The sequence below is a fragment of the Dendrobates tinctorius genome, unplaced genomic scaffold (assembly GCF_039654945.1).
Source record: "Dendrobates tinctorius isolate UK_male_01 unplaced genomic scaffold, ASM3965494v1 ptg000016l, whole genome shotgun sequence".
Taxonomy (NCBI): Eukaryota; Metazoa; Chordata; class Amphibia; order Anura; family Dendrobatidae; genus Dendrobates; species Dendrobates tinctorius.
The window spans coordinates 62,020,981-62,039,693 of record NW_027361684.1 but is presented as its reverse complement, the minus strand read 5'-3'; the positions used below and the strand labels follow the sequence as shown (position 1 = coordinate 62,039,693).

General features: G+C 40.8%; 1 protein-coding gene across 1 annotated transcript in view; it reads right to left on the bottom strand.

The window, feature by feature from the left end:
• Window positions 1–18,713, bottom strand: part of IL1RAPL1 (interleukin 1 receptor accessory protein like 1) — a 2,193,655-nt gene that overhangs the window by 1,705,184 nt on the left and 469,758 nt on the right. The window contains exon 2 of the mRNA XM_073565918.1: window positions 11,055–11,160. Coding sequence (XP_073422019.1) covers window positions 11,055–11,136 — 82 coding nt within the window. The 5' untranslated portion in view covers window positions 11,137–11,160. The remainder of the gene's footprint in view (window positions 1–11,054; window positions 11,161–18,713) is intronic.

Below are 18,713 nucleotides of genomic sequence, written 5' to 3'. Positions count from 1 at the left end.
CTTTAAGCTTGTCCTGTAAAATGTAAATGTCTGAAAATGACTGAACTACTAGACTTAGAAAGTTTGGGGACCCTCGTGAGGGCCATGCTCTTTCTCAAATTGATCCCTGGGAAGAAAGTGGGCATCTGTTGCATTCACAGGGATGCTAAAGGCTATCCCGTGGCCAGAGTGATCATTGAGATGGCTTGAGGTACTGGGTCCCAGGAGGTCCCATGAGGTTAGAGTAGTTCATTATTTATTGTACCCGATTATCAAAGACTGGGACTTTGTGTTGTTTTTGTGACTTGTAGAGGAGGGGGCGGAGACCTCAATTGCTTGGGTATGAGACAGGTGGCCATTGTAGAAGTATCACCAACAGCATCTGTAAAATGGTGGGAGATGAGGAGGTAGTATCCCCGGAGACCAACATTTCAGAGTTAGGGTTGACTGGAGAAAATTTGGGGTCAACTCAACATAGGGACATAACTCTAAAAGAATCGGTCAATAAGGTAACCATTATAAATAGCACAGCATAGGAGCTGGAGCTGACACCAGATTTCCCTATTTAATGTTGAGAGAGGACTTATTGTACCGTGTTACTAAGGTGAGGGAGTAGGTAGTGGAACAATTTTTGGTACCAGGACCTTACAGATGGAGGGTGCTGGACATCTCTTGGGTGGCCATATCAGGGTGGAAAAAACTCAAGAACGGGTCATGTGGAGGTTCTTTTAGCCCAGAGAAATCCTGAGGTATTGCAAGTTCTGTTCCACCACTTCCATCTCTCACTTCCGAAAAGTCACATGGGTGAATTGAGTTAATTGGTCGTGAACTAGCAGGACCTGTCTGATGGCACCGAGAGCAGGAGAACTTTCTCATGCTTGCAGTGCCTCAGACAAGGAATAGCAGTTCACAGGCAGACACTGAGTACACCGTGCTCAGTGTCTACTGGATGACAGGCTGCATGGTTGCATCATGTAATCATGCAGCCTGCCATCTAGATTAATCAGAGCTAGACCCATTGTGGTGCAAACGAATTAAAAGCATCTCTGTGGAAAGGTGAGGAATATTGTTATTTGGTTTTTTACCTCTTTTGCAGATGACGAGGGCACCGAGGGAATGGGCAAGGTCATAAGCATGGTTTAATTAAGCATATTAAAGGAGTCTGTGTCATTCTTTCAATTAAATTGCCTTTTTCTAGTTGTCTGTTTTCTTCCAATGTGCAAATGGGGTTAGTAATGGGGTGTCTTATTGACACCTCTCCATTACTAACCTCAGGGCTTGATGTAACCTGAAAATACAAAGGTGACATCAACCCCTGAACTATGACTGCACTGCAATTGCTACAAGGCAAGCTGGAAGAGTGAGGCTAAGTGCCAGAATTGGCGTATCTTAGAGATGCGTCTTTTCTGGGGTGGCCAAGAGCTGATGTTTTTAGCCTTGGGGGCTAGTATCCAAGGCTCCTTCTTAGGTTATTAATATCAATCTGCAGCTATCTGCAAAGCCTTTGCTGGTTATTATTTGTTGTGGGACTCCACGTCATTTTTTGGAGGGTCCCCCATTTAATAGCCAATAAAGCTAAACATATAGTCGTGAGCAGATAATAATAGCCTGGGAAGCTCCATAGGTATTACCCCCTTCCACGGCTATAAACATCGGCCCCCAGCTGTTGGCTTTCACTCTGCTGGTTATGAAAATTGCGAGGAAGCTTACACCATTTTTCTCCAAAAATTGATATTTTATTAATTAAATGCATGTACAGTAAGCTGCCCCACACTGTACTAATTGTATTTGTCTGTGTGCAGCTTACTGTATTACTGTACATGTATTTAATTAATAACTATGTTATTTAAATGGACTTTTGATTTTTACTTATTTAGTTACAGCAGGGTTTTTGCTCAGTTTTTCTCTTGTAGATTTAATTGTACTTGTCATAGACATCTATATATCTACTTATTCTATTTGTATTTACTGTATGTAATCCATTTCTTCTATCCTTTCGGCTCCTGAAGTGATTTTACAGTACACAGCACACAAATTGCTGTTTTTTCTTCAATCTATGTAATATTATATATATATACACTCACTGGCCACTTTATTAGGTACACCATGCTAGTAAGGGGTTGGACCCCCTTTTGCCTTCAGAACTGCCTCAATTCTTCGTGGCAGAGATTCAACAAGGTGCTGGAAGCATTCCTCAGAGATTTTGGACCATATTGACATGATGGCATCACACAGTTGGCGCAGATTTGTCGGCTGCACATCCCTGATGCGAATCTCCCATTCCACCACCTCCCAAAGATGCTCTATTGGATTGAGATCTGGTGACTGAGGAGGCCATTTGAGTACAGTAAACTCATTGTCATGTTCAAGAAACCAATCTGAGATGATTCGAGCTTTATGACATGGCGCATTATCCTGCTGAAAGTAGCCATCAGATGTTGGGTACATTGTGGTCATAAAGGGATGGACATGGTCAGCAACAATACTCAGGTAGGCTGTGGCGTTGCAACGATGCTCAATTGGTACCAAGGGGCCCAAAGAGTGCCCAGAAAAAATTCCCCACACCATGACACCACCACCACCAGCCTGAACCGTTGATACAAGGCAGGATGGATCCATGCTTTCATGTTGTTTACGCCAAATTCTGACCCTACCATCCGAATGTCGCAGCAGAAATCGAGACTCATCAGACCAGGCAACGTTTTTCCAATCTTCTACTGTCCAATTTCGATGAGCTTGTGCAAATTGTAGCCTCAGTTTCCTGTTCTTAGCTGAGAGGAGTGGTACCCAGTGTGGTCTTCTGCTGCTGTAGCCCATCTGCCTCAAAGTTCGACGCACTGTGCGTTCAGAGATGCTCTTCTGCCTACCTTGGTTGTAACGGGTGGCAATTTGAGTCACTGTTGCCTTTCTATCAGCTCGAACCAGTCTGCCCATTCTCCTCTGACCTCTGGCATCAACATGGCATTTCCGGCCACAGAACTGCCGCTCACTGGATTTTTTTTCTTTTTCGGACCATTCTCTGTAAACCCTAGAGATGGTTGTGCGTGAAAATCCCAGTAGATCAGCAGTTTCTGAAATTCTCAGACCAGCCCTTCTGGCACCAACAATCATGCCACGTTCAAAGGCACTCAAATCACCTTTCTTCCCCATACTGATGCTCGGTTTGAACTGCAGGAGATTGTCTTGACCATGTCTACATGCCTAAATGCACTGAGTTGCCGCCATGTGATTGGCTGATTAGAAATTAAGTCTTAACACACAGTTGGACAGGTGTACCTAATAAAGTGGCCAGTGAGTGTATATATATGTGTATGTGTCACTGACATCTATATATCTATGTATTCTATGTGTATATATTTATTTTATCCCATTCTAACCTGTCAGTGTGATCTTACTGTACGAGGCACATTAATTGCCGGCTTATCAAATGCAATCAGTGTGTGAAAATCGGACAGCACTCGAATGGTCTGAGTGCTGTGGGATTTTTTTCTCACACCCATTGACTTTCATTGTAGGATGCAATACGATTTCCCATTACAATCGCAGCATGCTGCCACTTTATTTCAGGCCCATTGTGATCCAGTCCGAGCTGGAAAAAAACGCAGATGAACTCACAATCATAAAATAACATTGGTCCGAATTCAATCTGATATTTTATCGGATTGCATTCGTTCGATTTCATCGCAAGTGGCAATGAGCCCTAAGAGTTTTTCTATCTCAAAGCTGGTATTGCAGCTACTGATAGATCAGTCTCATTCCCTTATATGAATATGTAATATTAAAATGCAAAAAATACAAAAACAACTCATAACATCTGTCCCACAGTAATAAATAAAATATTGACAAAAATTGCTCACGAACCTTAACTAAAGATATATCCTAGTTGGGTTATTTATGTGTTAAGTCATCCTGTGGAGCACACATTGAATCACATGATAAAGGAATTCATATGACAAAGGCTTAGCTCCTTACTACAATTCTGGGTCATCTAATGAAGAATGCCATAGTGATTGTCAGGAACAGCAGCAATGAATGTTCGAGGGCATTTCAGACTTTCAATATAAACGTATTGCACATAACCATGGAAACAAAATATGAGAAAAAGCAGTTAGCTCAATTACTATGGAAACAGAGCAAAATCAAACACAAGTTTGTGATTATTGCTTTATAGATTGTGGTATGTACAATACAAAGGTACAGTATCATTTAGCATTATTATTAATATTATTATGATTTTTTCTATCTGTTATAAAGGCCAACAACAGCTTATTTTCTGTATCCTCTCTATACTGAACGGAAATTATTGTGCTGGCTGTTTGTACTATAATTTGTATTTCTATTATTTCTACTTCTATAATTTGTATTTCTATAATTTGTACTTCTATAATTTGTACTTCTATAATGAGTACTTCTTGAAGTGCTAAAATGACGAGATATTTTTGTGTCTACTTTTTTACCATCTTCACAAGGTATGTGACTATTATTGTAGGATAAGTGTTAAAAAGATTAGTTGAACTTTTTTTTTGTAATTTATGTAAAGAAACCCTGAAATAGAATGTAAACAGTATGATATGTAAATGTCTACTAGAGTAAATGTTCATTATGGGTAAAGGAAGGGCAGTGTTATCAGACCTTTTTTCTCAGATTTTTTGCTACAATGTTGTTATTATTAATGTTAATGTATAATTACTGCACATTTCTGTATAATGTATTGACAAAGAATGCATCATTGATGGAGAAAGGTTGAATTTGATGGTTCCAAGGCTTTTTTTAACCTATATAACTGTAACTATATGTAACAATATCTATGTATTACATATTTCCCTTTCAAAAGGAAAATCCATAGTCAGCCCTCGCTAAAGAGGAAAACATACTTATATAATACCAGAATTGTCACAACAAATATAGACTGGGCATATGTGGAACCATTAGCTCTGTGGCACATTCCCTGGGACTGCTGCTCACTCTAGCAAATCATTATGGTAATTGGTGAGGATAAATGGGCCATTAATCAGGTTTAAAACTTAGGGCAGGCATGAGTTGTACATTTCCAAAATGAGATGTTCCTTTTAATTCTTTTTGCACCATTTCCATTTATAATTCATATACACAGAGCCTGAATGGAAATATTCAGAATTCCTGAGAGGTTACGTTATACAGGTATAGACAAACTGTGTGCAGCCATATGGTACCTTTACACAACTTTATTGTAAGTTGATACATTTTAATGTTTGGTATTGCTTCTAGAGGATACAACTGAAATATTATAACTAACTGAGTATGATACAAATTTTGTCTAGTTCTTAGGTAGCAAATGAAGGTACAGTAAAGTCTCATAAAAGTCTATGAGATTAGGATTATGGAGTTGTGGTATATGTACATGAGAATTTAAAGTTGACCTAATACGCAATGGTATTAGCAACATAGAGGTAGCATCACATACAAAATTGAGGCAACTATGAATGCAGTGGTCATAAGTTTATTTAACATGGCTACTGTTTAAAAGATTTGCCGGTTTTTATAAATTGTTATCAAAAAGCACATGGTTCTCTGCATGATTAACAAATATAAAAACCTGCCATTTCCTTTTCATATCATGTATAAAAATGCTGCTACAGTAATTTCCTAGAATAAGTGTATAAAAACCTCATTCGTATATAATAAGCACATTCAACCAGACCAGCACAGCATTTTTCACAGTAACACAAATTTACCATTTTCTTTGCGCTATCAACCAGAACAGAGCAAATGATCAAAGCTACACAATGAAACCACATATTCCATAAATGTATTGAAAGAGAGAAACAAACATATCTTTGGCCATTGTATAACTTTTGTCCTGCAGTTTCACCAGATTCCCCCTTTGTAGACTCTATCTCTTAAAGGAAATATGTCAGCAGATTTTGCCATTAATCGGAGGGTAGCATGATATAAGGGCTGAGATGAAGACTTCAGTGATGTGTCACCTATTAGACTCTGTGCTGTTGTTTCAATACAATGAGTGTTTTATCAGCAAGAGATTATCACCTTCCAGACTACAGCTCATCTGCCTTCTTGTCTGACTAAGCCCCACTACTGATTAGCAGCTCACTGTCAATAAACAATATACATAGAGAGCCTGGTGTGGGCGGAGTTAGCTTTCTGAGCTTTGCTACATGTTACATCTAAAAGTCTGTTTGTGTGACAACTGCTGCATCCAATAACCTAAAGGATACATTGCTGGATTTGGGTCTCTTTTCCTACATTATGCTGCTCTCAGATGAAGTAACAAAAAATGATGATAAATTCCCTTTAATTTGCAATAGACTCTGAGCTGGTGGCTGGTGACCAGCTACTGTGATTTTTCCAAAACACAACTTAACACATAGAGACAGAAAGCTGCTCCTCATTCTTCAATTAACATTCATGGAGAAACAGCAGAAACGTGGAGGACATGATAGAGCAGAAGTGATCAGTATAGATGTGACTCCCACTCTGAGGTCAGTTAAGAGGCTATTTAATAATTTTTCTGTGTCTCATTCTGCCTGTTTTATCATTCTGCCTCTCACTTATCCTTCCCATCTCCATTTACGGAGAGTATAATAGGTTGAGAAATCAGGCACTTTCCTGTGCCGGCAGTCCATCTTGTCTTGAACACGACAGCAGAGCTGTTTTGATTTTCAGAGTGGAAAACAAGGTAAGAACCAAATTTTTCTAATAAGATATATTGCAGTTTCTTATATCTGCATGTACAATTATTCTTTAACCTTAAATAACTTTCTTCTTAATGCCCAATGCAAATCATGCATAATCATTAAACCTACATCTAAAATTCTCAACTTAGCCAAGCCCGTCTTTACTACAGAAGGACAAATGGCTTCAAGCAGATAAATAGACAATAAGACTGAGTTAGATAAGAAGCAGTCACTTGCCAGTCACTGTAATGAATGCTTCCTTAAAGTGAAGGTTTCATGTAACCTCCTCATTTGGCCTTTCGCAGCTTACTAATTCTCCAACGCATGAAGACGGAAACTCCCTCGACTTGGTCTTCTCTCGGCTTTGTGCAGTGGATGATTTTGCAAACTCCCCTCTCCCGCTCTCTGACCACAATTTTCTTTCATTCTCTATCAAGAACTGCCAGGCTGCTCAGGTCACCCCCACTGTCCAGACTTATAGAAACATACAGGCCATTAACACCCAGAAACTTCTGAAGAACTTGCAGTCTTCATTGGCCCCTATCTCCTCCCTCTCATGTCCTGATTCTGCATTGAAGCATTACAATGAAACACTTCAAACTGCCCTCGATGAATTTGCACCCCCTATAAATAGAACACCACAACGCAGACGGTGACAACCCTGGCACACGGTGCAAACACGTTTCCTGCAGCGGTGCTCCAGGTGCGCCGAACGTCTGTGGAGAAAATCCAATCTACACGAAGATTTCATCCATTTTACGTTTATGCTTAGAACATACAACACTGCCCTTCACCTCTCCAAACAAACCTATTTCAACACCCACATCATCTCACTGTCCAATAACCCGAAACGTCTCTTTGACACTTTTCATTCTCTACTCAATCCAAGAGTACAGGCCCCAACCACGGAGCTCCGAGCTGACGATCTGGCCAATTACTTCAAAGAAAAAATTGACCAGATCCGACAGGAAATTATCTCCAAATCCCCTCATACCATGCACTGTCCTCCCTCCCCCACTGCATCTAACTCACTCTCTGATTTTGAACCAGTCACAGAAGAAGAAGTAAGCAGGCTCCTTGCATCTTCTCGCCCAACTACTTGCACCAGTGACCCATTTCCGTCACATCTCCTCCAGTCCCTTTCCCCTGCTGTCACCCCTCACCTAACTAAAATATTTAACCTCTCTCTCTCTTCAGGTATTTTCCCCTCCTCATTTAAGTATGCCATCATACATCCACTACTTAAAAAACCATCCCTCGACCAAAACTGTGCCGCTAACTATAGACCTGTCTCTAATCTTCCCTTCATCTCTAAACTCCTGGAACGCCTGGTCCACTCCCGTCTTATCCGCTATCTCTCAGAAAACTCTGTTCTCGACCCTCTCCAATCCGGTTTCCGCTCTTTACACTCCACTGAAACTGCCCTCACTAAAGTCTCTAATGATCTGCTAACAGCTAAATCAAATGGTCATTACTCCATGCTAATTCTCTTGGATCTCTCTGCAGCATTCGACACTGTGGATCATCAGCTCCTCCTCACTATGCTCCATTCCATTGGCCTCAAGGACACCGTTCTCTCCTGGTTCTCCTCCTATCTCTCCGACCGCTCCTTTACTGTTTCTTTTGCCGGTTCCTCCTCCTCTCACCTTCCCCTTACTGTTGGGGTTCCTCAAGGATCGGTTCTAGGCCCCCTCCTCTTCTCCTTGTACACTGCCCCTATTGGTCAAACAATCAGTAGATTTGGTTTCCAGTAGCATCTCTATGCTGATGACACCCAATTATACGCTTCTTCTCCTGACATCACGCCAGCCTTTCTAGAAAACACTGGCGATTGTCTAAACGCTGTGTCTAATATCATGTCCTCACTATATCTGAAACTGAACCTGTCAAAGACTGAACTCGTTGTGTTTCCTCCCGCTACTAATGTACCTACACCCGACATTGCCATTTCCGTCTGTGGTTCCACTATTACTCCCCAGCAACATGCCCGCTGTCTTGGGGTCATACTTGATTCCGAGCTTTCCTTTGCCCCCCACATTCGATCACTGGCTCGCTCTTGTCATCTGCACCTCAAAAACATTTCTAGAATTCGACCTTTTCTTACTTTTGACTCTGCAAAAACTCTTACTGTTTCTCTTATTCATTCTCATCTCGACTATTGTAACTCTCTTCTAATCGGTCTCCCTCTTACAAAACTCTCCCCTCTCCAATCTGTCTTGAATGCTGCAGCCAGGATCATATTCCTCACCAATCGTTACACCGATGCCTCTACCTTGTGCCAGTCATTACACTGGCTACCCATCCACTCCAGAATTCAGTATAAACTTATTACCCTCACCCACAAAGCCCTCCATGGCTCAGCACCACCCTACATCTCCTCCCTTGTTTCAGTATACCACCCTACCCGCGCCCTCCGTTCTGCTGATGACCTGAGGTTAGTATCCTCAATAGTCAGAACCTCCCACTCCCGTCTCCAAGACTTTACACGTGCCGCGCCAATTCTTTGGAATGCACTTCCCAGGTCAATACGATTAGTCCCCAATCCCCACAATTTTAAGCATGTCCTGAAAACGCATTTATTCAGACTGGCCTATCGCCTCAACACATTAACCTAACCTATCCCTGTGTGGCAGAGCCAAAAGTTTTACCATAACCAGGTTCCCAGCATCATGTTCCCACATGCTTTATGCATCCATTAGCCCTCTGTGTCTGTACTGTTACACACTTAACATTATGGCTGGTCCATACAATCAGGGCAACTGTTACCACCCACCTTTCGTGTCTACCTCTTTCCTCATAGACTGTAAGCTTGCGAGCAGGGCCCTCACTCCTCTTGGTATTTGTTATAATCTACTGTATGTGATTATTGTTATGCTGTAATGTCTATTGTCTGTACAAATCCCCTCTGAAATGTAAAGTGCTACGGAATATGTCGGCGCTATAAAAATAAAATTTATTATTATTATTATTATTATTATTATTATTATTATGTGACAGAGGTTGGGCAATGTCACTTACTTTATTGCTATGTGATACTATGGAGTTTGTATGACACAACACCTGCACTTTTGCCTATACATTACACAAGGAAGATGGTTGCCAGTGTCAACCAGTGAAGCATTAACTCGAATCGGTTAGTACAAAGGGCAATAAGCACTTTAAAAAAGTCACAAGTTTTTGTAGTAAATATAGGTCTGAGTCACTATTTTACGTTGTCATTTTCATTTAAACTATTCTGTTTTTTTTTTCAATTCTAGTCTTAAAAAGAGTAATAATAAGTATAACACACAGTTAATGATGGTACAGGAACATGACCTATATTTCTAAATCAAATAAACTCCATTTTTTGCAATTTAACTTTTCATATTCAACCTATTAAAATGAGTATCCTTATTAAATAGCTGTTGCAATACTTAAAAACATCTTCACAATTTGTTAAAGTACACAAAAAACTAATTCCACAATAAATCAAAATGATACAAAAAAACTCAGCAAATCCAATTTACACAATTTTTGACAGTCATACTGAACACTTAGCACACATGTTAAAGGAATAGCTAATTTCTCTTGTTTCTTAAACTGATAAAATACAAAGAAAATAGTCTCATGCAAGAATGACCTGTGTTCCAGTTGGTTATCATCTGTCTACGCACAGACATTCTTATCGCCTGATGTTTTCCCCTCAGTTCCCAGAAATTGGTCAAGGACAAGTTGTTGTTTCCAAATTCTATCTTCATAAGGAATGACAACCAAAATTCTGTGAATTCAGCCCAACTCTTTCTGAGAACTTCAACTTTTGAACCAGGTCATTCTGACATATTGAAAGTTCCCCCACATTTTTCATGTAATCTATCTTGTGTCCCAGGATGTGTTTGACAAGCAAATATATAATTCATATTTCTGCCAAACTGTTATGTAATGTCTCAGTTCCCTTTGATCTTGCTTTTTAAAAGATCACCATATCCAAAAATAGCAAGAGACATTCGGATAGACAACATTTTTGTGTCTCTCTGATTTTTCTTTTTCTCTTAGGTACCAAAGATAAAGCAATATCTGAGGTTGGATCATAATAGAAGAAATCCCATCACTGACACACATGATCCAAAATCTGGGACCATCTCTATCAATAAATGTATGTCCACATACACCCACATAATCTCAAATGGAAAACCATATTATAAAATATTTGATGGTCCAATTCAGAAAATATATTGCATGGAGCCTCATCCAATAAATATTAATGCCATGATGATGGCTGCACTGTAATCCTCAGTTCTTTATATTATAACACTACAGTACACTACATTTTCAACATTAGCTAAGCTCACTACCATTACTTAGGATCTTCGAAGTCACTGCCTGTCACGACCCTCAGCAAAAGAATAAAACAAACTCACTTACCAGAACCTCTTTTAGTAACGACTTTTAAGCTTTGTGCCAGGGTAACAAAATAGAGGATCAAATGTGGAATAGGAGCTTTCATCTTGCAACTCTCAAGAAAAGGTCTCTGAAATAAAAGACATTTTTTTAGAGGCAATCAAAACCTACCAGATAAAATGACAGAATGAGACTAAATACACACATTCTTTTGCTTCATCTATTAATTGCTGCAGAACAGTAAGAGAGAAGACTATATATAGTGTTATAGAAGAGAAGAAGTTGCAGCACTCACCCGTGCATATAATCCAGAGACTAATTTTTCAATTAGATTAGAAAAACCAACAACATTTTAGTTGATGGCATACTCCTATGTATAGACAATAGCCGTTTCGACCTGGTCCCAGCAAGAAACGTCTGTTGTCCATACATAGGAGTATGCCATTCACAATCACCCTGCTACTTTATCCATTTGAAAATAAAGTCTCTGAATCTTAGGCACAGGAGAGTTCCACAATTTCTTCTCTTCTACAATGCTATTGGACTTTCTATAGCTGCAATGCTGAGCACGATCAAATGTAAGCGGGATAACATACTTTTGTGGAATGCAAGTACATTTTCTTTCTATTGTAACACACATATATATATATATATACATATATATATATGCACTGCTCCAAAAAATAAAGGGAACACTAAAATACCACATCCTAGATATCTCTGAATGAAATATTCCAGTTGCAAATTTTTACTCCTTGCATAGTGGAATGTGTTCAGAACAATAAAACATAACTATTATCAATGTAATCAAAATGAATATCCCATGGAGGTCTGAATTTGGAATGATACTCAAAATCAAAGTGGAAAATCAAATTACAAGCTGATCCAACTTCAGTGGAAATGCCTCATGTCAAGGAAAAGACGCTCAGAAGTGTGTGGCCTCCATGTACCTGTATGACCTCCCTACAACGCCTGGGCATGCTCCTGATGAGGCGGCAGATGGTCTCCTGAGGGATCTCCTCCCAGACCTGGACTAAAGCATCCGCCAACTGCTGGACAGTTTGTGTTGCAATGTGACATTGGTGGATGGAGCAAGACATGATGTCCCAGATGTGCTCAATCAGATTCAGGTCTGGGGAACAGGTGGGCCACTCCATAGCTTCAATGCCTTCATCTTGCAGGAACTGCTGACACACTCCAGCCACATGAGGTCTGGCATTGTTCTGAATTAGGAGGAACCCATGGCCAACCACACCAGCATATGGTCTCACAAGGGGTCTGAGGATCTCATATCGGTACCTAATGGAAGTCAGGCTACCTCTGGCGAACACATGGAGGGCTGTGCAGCCCTCCAAAAAAATGCCACCCAACACCATTACTGACCCACTGCCAAATCTGTCATGCTGAAGGATGTTGAAGGCAGCAGATTGCTCTCCACAGTGTCTCCAGACTCTGTCACGTCTGTCACATGTGCTCAGTGTCAATCTGCTTTCATCTGTGAAGAGCACAGGGCGCCAGTGGTGAATTTGCCAAACCTGGTGTTCTGTGGCAAATGCCAAGCATCCTGCACGGTGTTGGGCTGTGAGCACAACCCCCATCTGTGGACATCGGGCCCTCAGACCATCCTCATGGAGTCAGTTTCTAACCGTTTGTGCAAACACATGCACATTTGTGGCCTGCTGGAGGACATTTTGCAGGGCTCTGGCAGTGCTCCTCCTGTTCCTCCTTGCACAAAGGTTGAGGTAGCTGTCCTGCTGCTGGGTTTTTGCCCTCCTATGGCCCCCTCCATGTCTCTTGGTGTACTGGCCTGTCTCCTGGTAGCGCCTCCAGCCTCTGGACACTACGCTGACAGACACAGCAAGCCTTTTTGCCACAGCTTGCATTGATGTTCCATCCTGGATGAGCTGCACTACCTAAGCCACTTGTGTGGGTTGTAGAGTCCGTCTCATACTACCACGAGTGTGAAAGCACAACCAACATTCAAAAGTGACCAAACATCAGCCAGAAAGCATTGGTACTGAGATTTGGTTTGTGGTCCCCACCTGCAGAACCACTCCTTTATTGTGTCTTGATAATTGCAAATAATTTCCATCTATTGTCTGTTCCATTTGCACAACAGCATGTGAAGTTGATTGTCAATCAGTATTGCTTCCTAAGTGGACAGTTTGATTTCACAGAAGTTTGATTTATTTGGAGTTATAGTCTGTTGTTTAAGTGTACCCTTAATTTTTTGAGCAATGTAGATATATATATATATATCTACACTGCTATATATATATCTACACTGCTTAATTCTACATATGCATTTTTTTGCCAGTCCAGTCCATTATCATACTTGCCTTTTTTATACATTACACTTATGCTCACTGTATATACAAGTGTAGCTTTGTATTGGAATCAAGATTAAAATGATTAAGCTAGATTCACATTTACAGATTTCAATGCAGATTTAGATGCAAATTGGACACCAATTTAGCGTAATTATTCAGCAAATCTGCAGCGAAATCCATCTCAAAATCTGCATGTACCTACAGTATGTGTCCACTCTGACTTATTATTGATTTTGCTTTAAGGGCTACAATTTGTCACAAGAAAGGTTCAATATAATATTGTGACGTGCTATCAAAAGCTTTTATAGTTTTTTGGAAATTCAAAGCACAAGAGCTGAGAAGAAAAAATGGTAAGGAAAAAAAACACAACCAGGAGCACACAAGCATAAGGTTTCTCACAATTAAGACCATCTTTTTCTATTGCAGGGATGGTTTCTGTCCAGACATTTTGTTGAAAATCCTGAACTTAATTTAGTCTGTATGCACTGTGTTAAAAACATTTCAGAAAATTTCTTTATATCATAATTCCAAGCGTGGAATTGAAAACAACTTAACATATATATTAATTATGTTGAATGTTATAGTTTTTATAAAATGAATGTACCGTATATACTCAAGTATAAGCTGACCTGAGTATAAGCCGAGGCACCTACTTTTGCCACAAAAAACTGTGTCAACTTAGTGACTAGAGTATAAGCCGGGTATGCACTGTCCCCTCATCCCTATGTGGTATGCATGGCTCCCTTGTTCCTAGTCCCTGTCATTGCATGTATGGTTCCCATGTCCATAGTCCCTGTCACTGTATGTATGGATGTAGGGCACTCCAGTCGCTCTCATGGTATGTATGGCTCTCCAGTCCCTATCTTGTAAGCATGGCTCCCCCTGTCCCTATCCTGTATGCATGGCTCACCCTGTCCCTATCCTGTATGCATGGCTCTCCAGTCCCTATCCTGTTTGCATGGATCTCCAGTCCCTATCCTGTATGCTTGGTTCTCCAGTCCCTATACTGTGTGCATGGCTCTCCAGTCCCTATACTGTATGCATGGCTCTCCAGTCCCTATCCTGTTTGCTTTGTTCTCCAGTCCCTATACTGTATGCATGGCTCTCCAGTCCCTATAATTTATGCATGGCTCTCCAGTCCCTATCCTGTATGCATGGCTCTCCAGTCCCTATACTGTATGCATGGCTCTCCAGTCCCTACAACGTATGCATGGCTCTCCAGTCCCTATCCTGAATGCTTGGTGCTCCAGTCCCTATCCTGTATGCATGGCTCTCCAGTCCCTATCCTGTATGCAAGGCTCCCCCGGTCCCTATCCTATATGCATGGCTCTCCAGTCCCTATACTGTATGCATGGCTCCCCAGTCCCTCTGCTGGTATGCATGGCTCTCCAGTCCCTATCTTGTTTGCATGACTCTCCAGTCCCTATCCTCTATGTATGGCTCCCAAGTCCCTCTCCTGGTATCCATGGCTCTCTTGTCCCTATACTGTATGCATAGCTCCCCAGTCCCTCTCCTGGTATGCATGGCTCTCCAGTCCCTATCCTTTATGCATGGCTCTCCAGTCCCTATCCTGTATGTATGGCTCCCCAGTCCCTCTCCTGGTATGCATGGCTCCTTATTCCCTTATCCCTATGTATGATTCCTGTTTAGAAAACAAAAAATATCCTATTTACCTGCCTGTGCATGCTCCCTCTGTGGCATTGCATCTTGTTCCGGCTTCCAACAGCTCTCTTCTAGCTGAGTGGTCATGTGGTACCGCTCATTAAAAAAATGAGTATGCGCTCCACGCCTATGGGAGTGGAGATGCGTGCATATTCTTTACCTTAAAGAGCAGTACCATGTGACATCTCGGCTGCAAGAGAGCAGCTGGCGCCAGCGCCCGGAACGATATGCAGTGTCACCGACTCACCGAGGGTGCGCAGGCAGGTGAGTATGTGTGCTGGAAGCCAACGGCTGCACCTGGCACTGTGTGCTATTACTGCAGCGGCACAGGCTTTAGCCACAGCTGCTGGCTCCTGGCTCTGTAACCCGCAGCTACGCCGCTCCCCCTCCTCTGCTGGCTCCTGTCTCTTACCCACTGCTCCGCCACTCCCCATTCCCCGCCAGCTCCTGTCTCTTACCCGCTGCTTCCCCACCCCCACCGGCTTTCTGGGACCGTGACTTGTGTATAAGCCGAGGGGGGGCATTTTCAGCACAAAAAATGTGCCGAAAAACTCGGCTTATACACGAGTATATGCGGTAATATAATGAACTATAGCCTTATACTAAAAAAAGCATAAAAAAGTTAAAATGAAAAATATGATATTGAGTATAATATTATTCGGATGATATATAATACATGCCCATAGAAATTCTCAATTGACAAAGCTGTTAAAAAATATTAGCTTCTCATTATGATATCTGAGCCAAATGATTATATAGTGATTAGTGACTCTAAATAAACACTATTTATCTCTTCTTGAAGAACCAGTCTGTTGTAAATTACTTTTGTGGCAGATTGCTTCTCATTTGTCAACCACTTACTCACATTTGGTAATCCATCTCCTTTTTAACCCCTTAGTGACGAGACAATTTGGCACTTAATGACAAAGCCAATTTTTACAATTCTGACCACTGTCAGTTTATGAAGTTATAGCTCTCGAATGCTTCAACATATCCCACTGATTCTGAAACTCTTTTTTTTGTGACATATTCTACTTCATATTACTGGTAAAATTTATTTGATATAACTTGCATTTATTTATAAAAAAAATTAAATTTAGCAAAAATTTTGAAAATGTTGCAAATTTTCAAGCTTTTAATTTTTGTACCTCTAAAACAGAGAGTGGTGTCACACAAAATAGTTAAAAAATAACATTTTCTACATGTCTACTTTACATAAGCACAATTTTGGAAACATAATTTTTTGTTAGGCTGTTATAAGGGTTAAAAGTTGACCAGCGAGTTCTCATTTTTCCTACAACATTTACAAAACCTTTTTTAGGGACCACCTCACATTTAAAGTGAGTTTGGCGGGTCAATATAGCAGAAAATACCCAAAAGTGACACCATTCTAAAAATTGCACCCCTCAAAGTGCTCAAAACCACATTCAAAAAGTTTATTAACCCTGCAGGTGCTCCACAAGAACTAATGCAATGTGGAAAGAAAAAATTAACATTTTACTTTTTTCACAAAAAATTTAATTTGGAACCAGTCTTTTTTATTTTTACAAGGGTATCAGGTGAAAATGGACCACAAAATTTGTTATGCAATTTCTCCTGAGTATGTGGGGGAAAGCCTCTGTTTGGGTGCATGGCAGGGCTCAGAAGGGAGGGAGTATAGTTTGACTTTTTGAATGCAAATTGGCTGGAATCAATAGTGGTGCCATGTCGTATTTGGAGACCCCCTGATGTACCTAAACAATGGAAAACCACCAATTCTAACTCCAACCCTAACCCAAACACACCCCTATCTCTAATCCCAACCCTATTCATAACCCAAACCACAACCCTAACCCAAATACACCCCTAACCCTATTACCAACCCTAACCATAACCCTAATGACAAGCCTAACCCTAACAAACACCTAAACCTAATCCCAACTGTAACTTTAATCCCAACCATGACCACAACCCTAACCCTAGCCCAACCCTAACTTTAACCCAAACCTAACCCTTGCCCCAACCCTAACTCTAGCCCAACCCTAACCCTAACTTTATCCCAACCCACTTTAGCCCAACTCACTTTAGCCAAACTCACTTTAGCCCAACTCTAACCCTAATAGAAAATTGGAAATAAAAACATTTTTTATTTTATTATTTTTAGCTAACTAAGAGGGTGATAAAAGAGGGTTTCACTTAGTTCACTTACTATTTTTGCATCTTGATCACTGTGATAGGATCTTTCACAGTGATCAAAATGAACCAATAGGAAAAATTTCCTATTGTTACCGGGTGCCGGCCGGCAGATCTCAGTGGACACACTGTACACTGCACACCGCCATTTTCTCCCAGAAGAAGTCATTGGGGAACCTAGAAGCTTCACAGGGGGTTGCAGGGAAAACGGAGGTAATGGGGGGACCAGGGAACCTATTTCTTCCTCCTCTGAATTGTGATCACATCAAAGGAGAGAGAAATTAAATGAAAAATCTGACTTTTTTTTACGATTGCCGTTATACCTTTAATAATGGTGATCACAACACTGAGGTTGGTAAAGAGCGACCCGAATCATGTTCTCTGGGGTCTCAGAACTATACCCTTATTCCTCAGTGACATTAAAAAGCGGTGCTGTGGCATAAGTACCCTTAACTGTTGCCGCTAAAAGGCGTATCGGCTTTAGTTAAGGGGTTAAAACATAGGTGCTGTTTTGCTTCTGTGTCCTCAAAGGTACAGAACATCCCATTACCTATCTCAGATGTCATAGACTGTCATAACAATCAAACAATGGTGAACTTGTCCACTATGCATATACACTACCATTCAAAAGTTTAGGGTCACTTACAAATTTCCTTATTTTTGAAATAAAAGCACAGTTTTTTCCAATGTAGCTAACATTAAATGATTCAGAAATACACTCTATACATTGTTATTGTGGTAAATGATTATTCTAGCTGCAAAAGTCTGGTTTGCAATGCAATATCTTCATAGGTGTATAGAGGCCCATTTCCAATAACCATCACTCCAGTGTTATAATGGTACTTTGTGTTTGCTAACTGTGTAAGAAGGTTAATGGATGGTTAGAATACCCTTGAAAACTCTTGTGCAAGTATGTTAGCACAGCTGAAAACAGTTTGGCTGATTAGAGAAGCTATAAGCCTGACCTTCCTTTGAGCTAATTGAGAATCTGGAGAATTACATTTGCTGGTTCCATTAAACTCTCAAAATGGCCAGAAAAAAAACAACTTTCATGTGAAACTCGACAGTCTATTCTTGTTCTTTGAAATGAAGGCTATTCCATGTGAGAAATTGCCAAGAAACTGAAGATTTCCTGCAACGGTGTGCACTACTCTCTTCAGAGGAGAGCACAAACAGGCTCTAACCAGAGTAGAAAGGGAAGTTGGAGGCCCCACTACACAACTGAGTAACAAGACAAGGTCATTAGAGTCTGTAGTTTGAGAAATCGATGCCTCACAGGTCCTCAACTGGCAGCTTCATTAAAGAATACACGCAAAATGCCAGTGTCAAAGTCTACAGTGAAGAGGCAACTCCGGGATGCTGACCTTCAGGGCAGAGTGCCAAAGAAAAAGCCATATCTGAGACTGGCAAATTAAAGGAAAAGATTAATATGGGCAAGAGAACACAGACATTGGACAGAGGAAGACTGAAAAAAAGTGTTATGGACAGACAAATGCAAGTTTGAGGTGTTTGGATCACA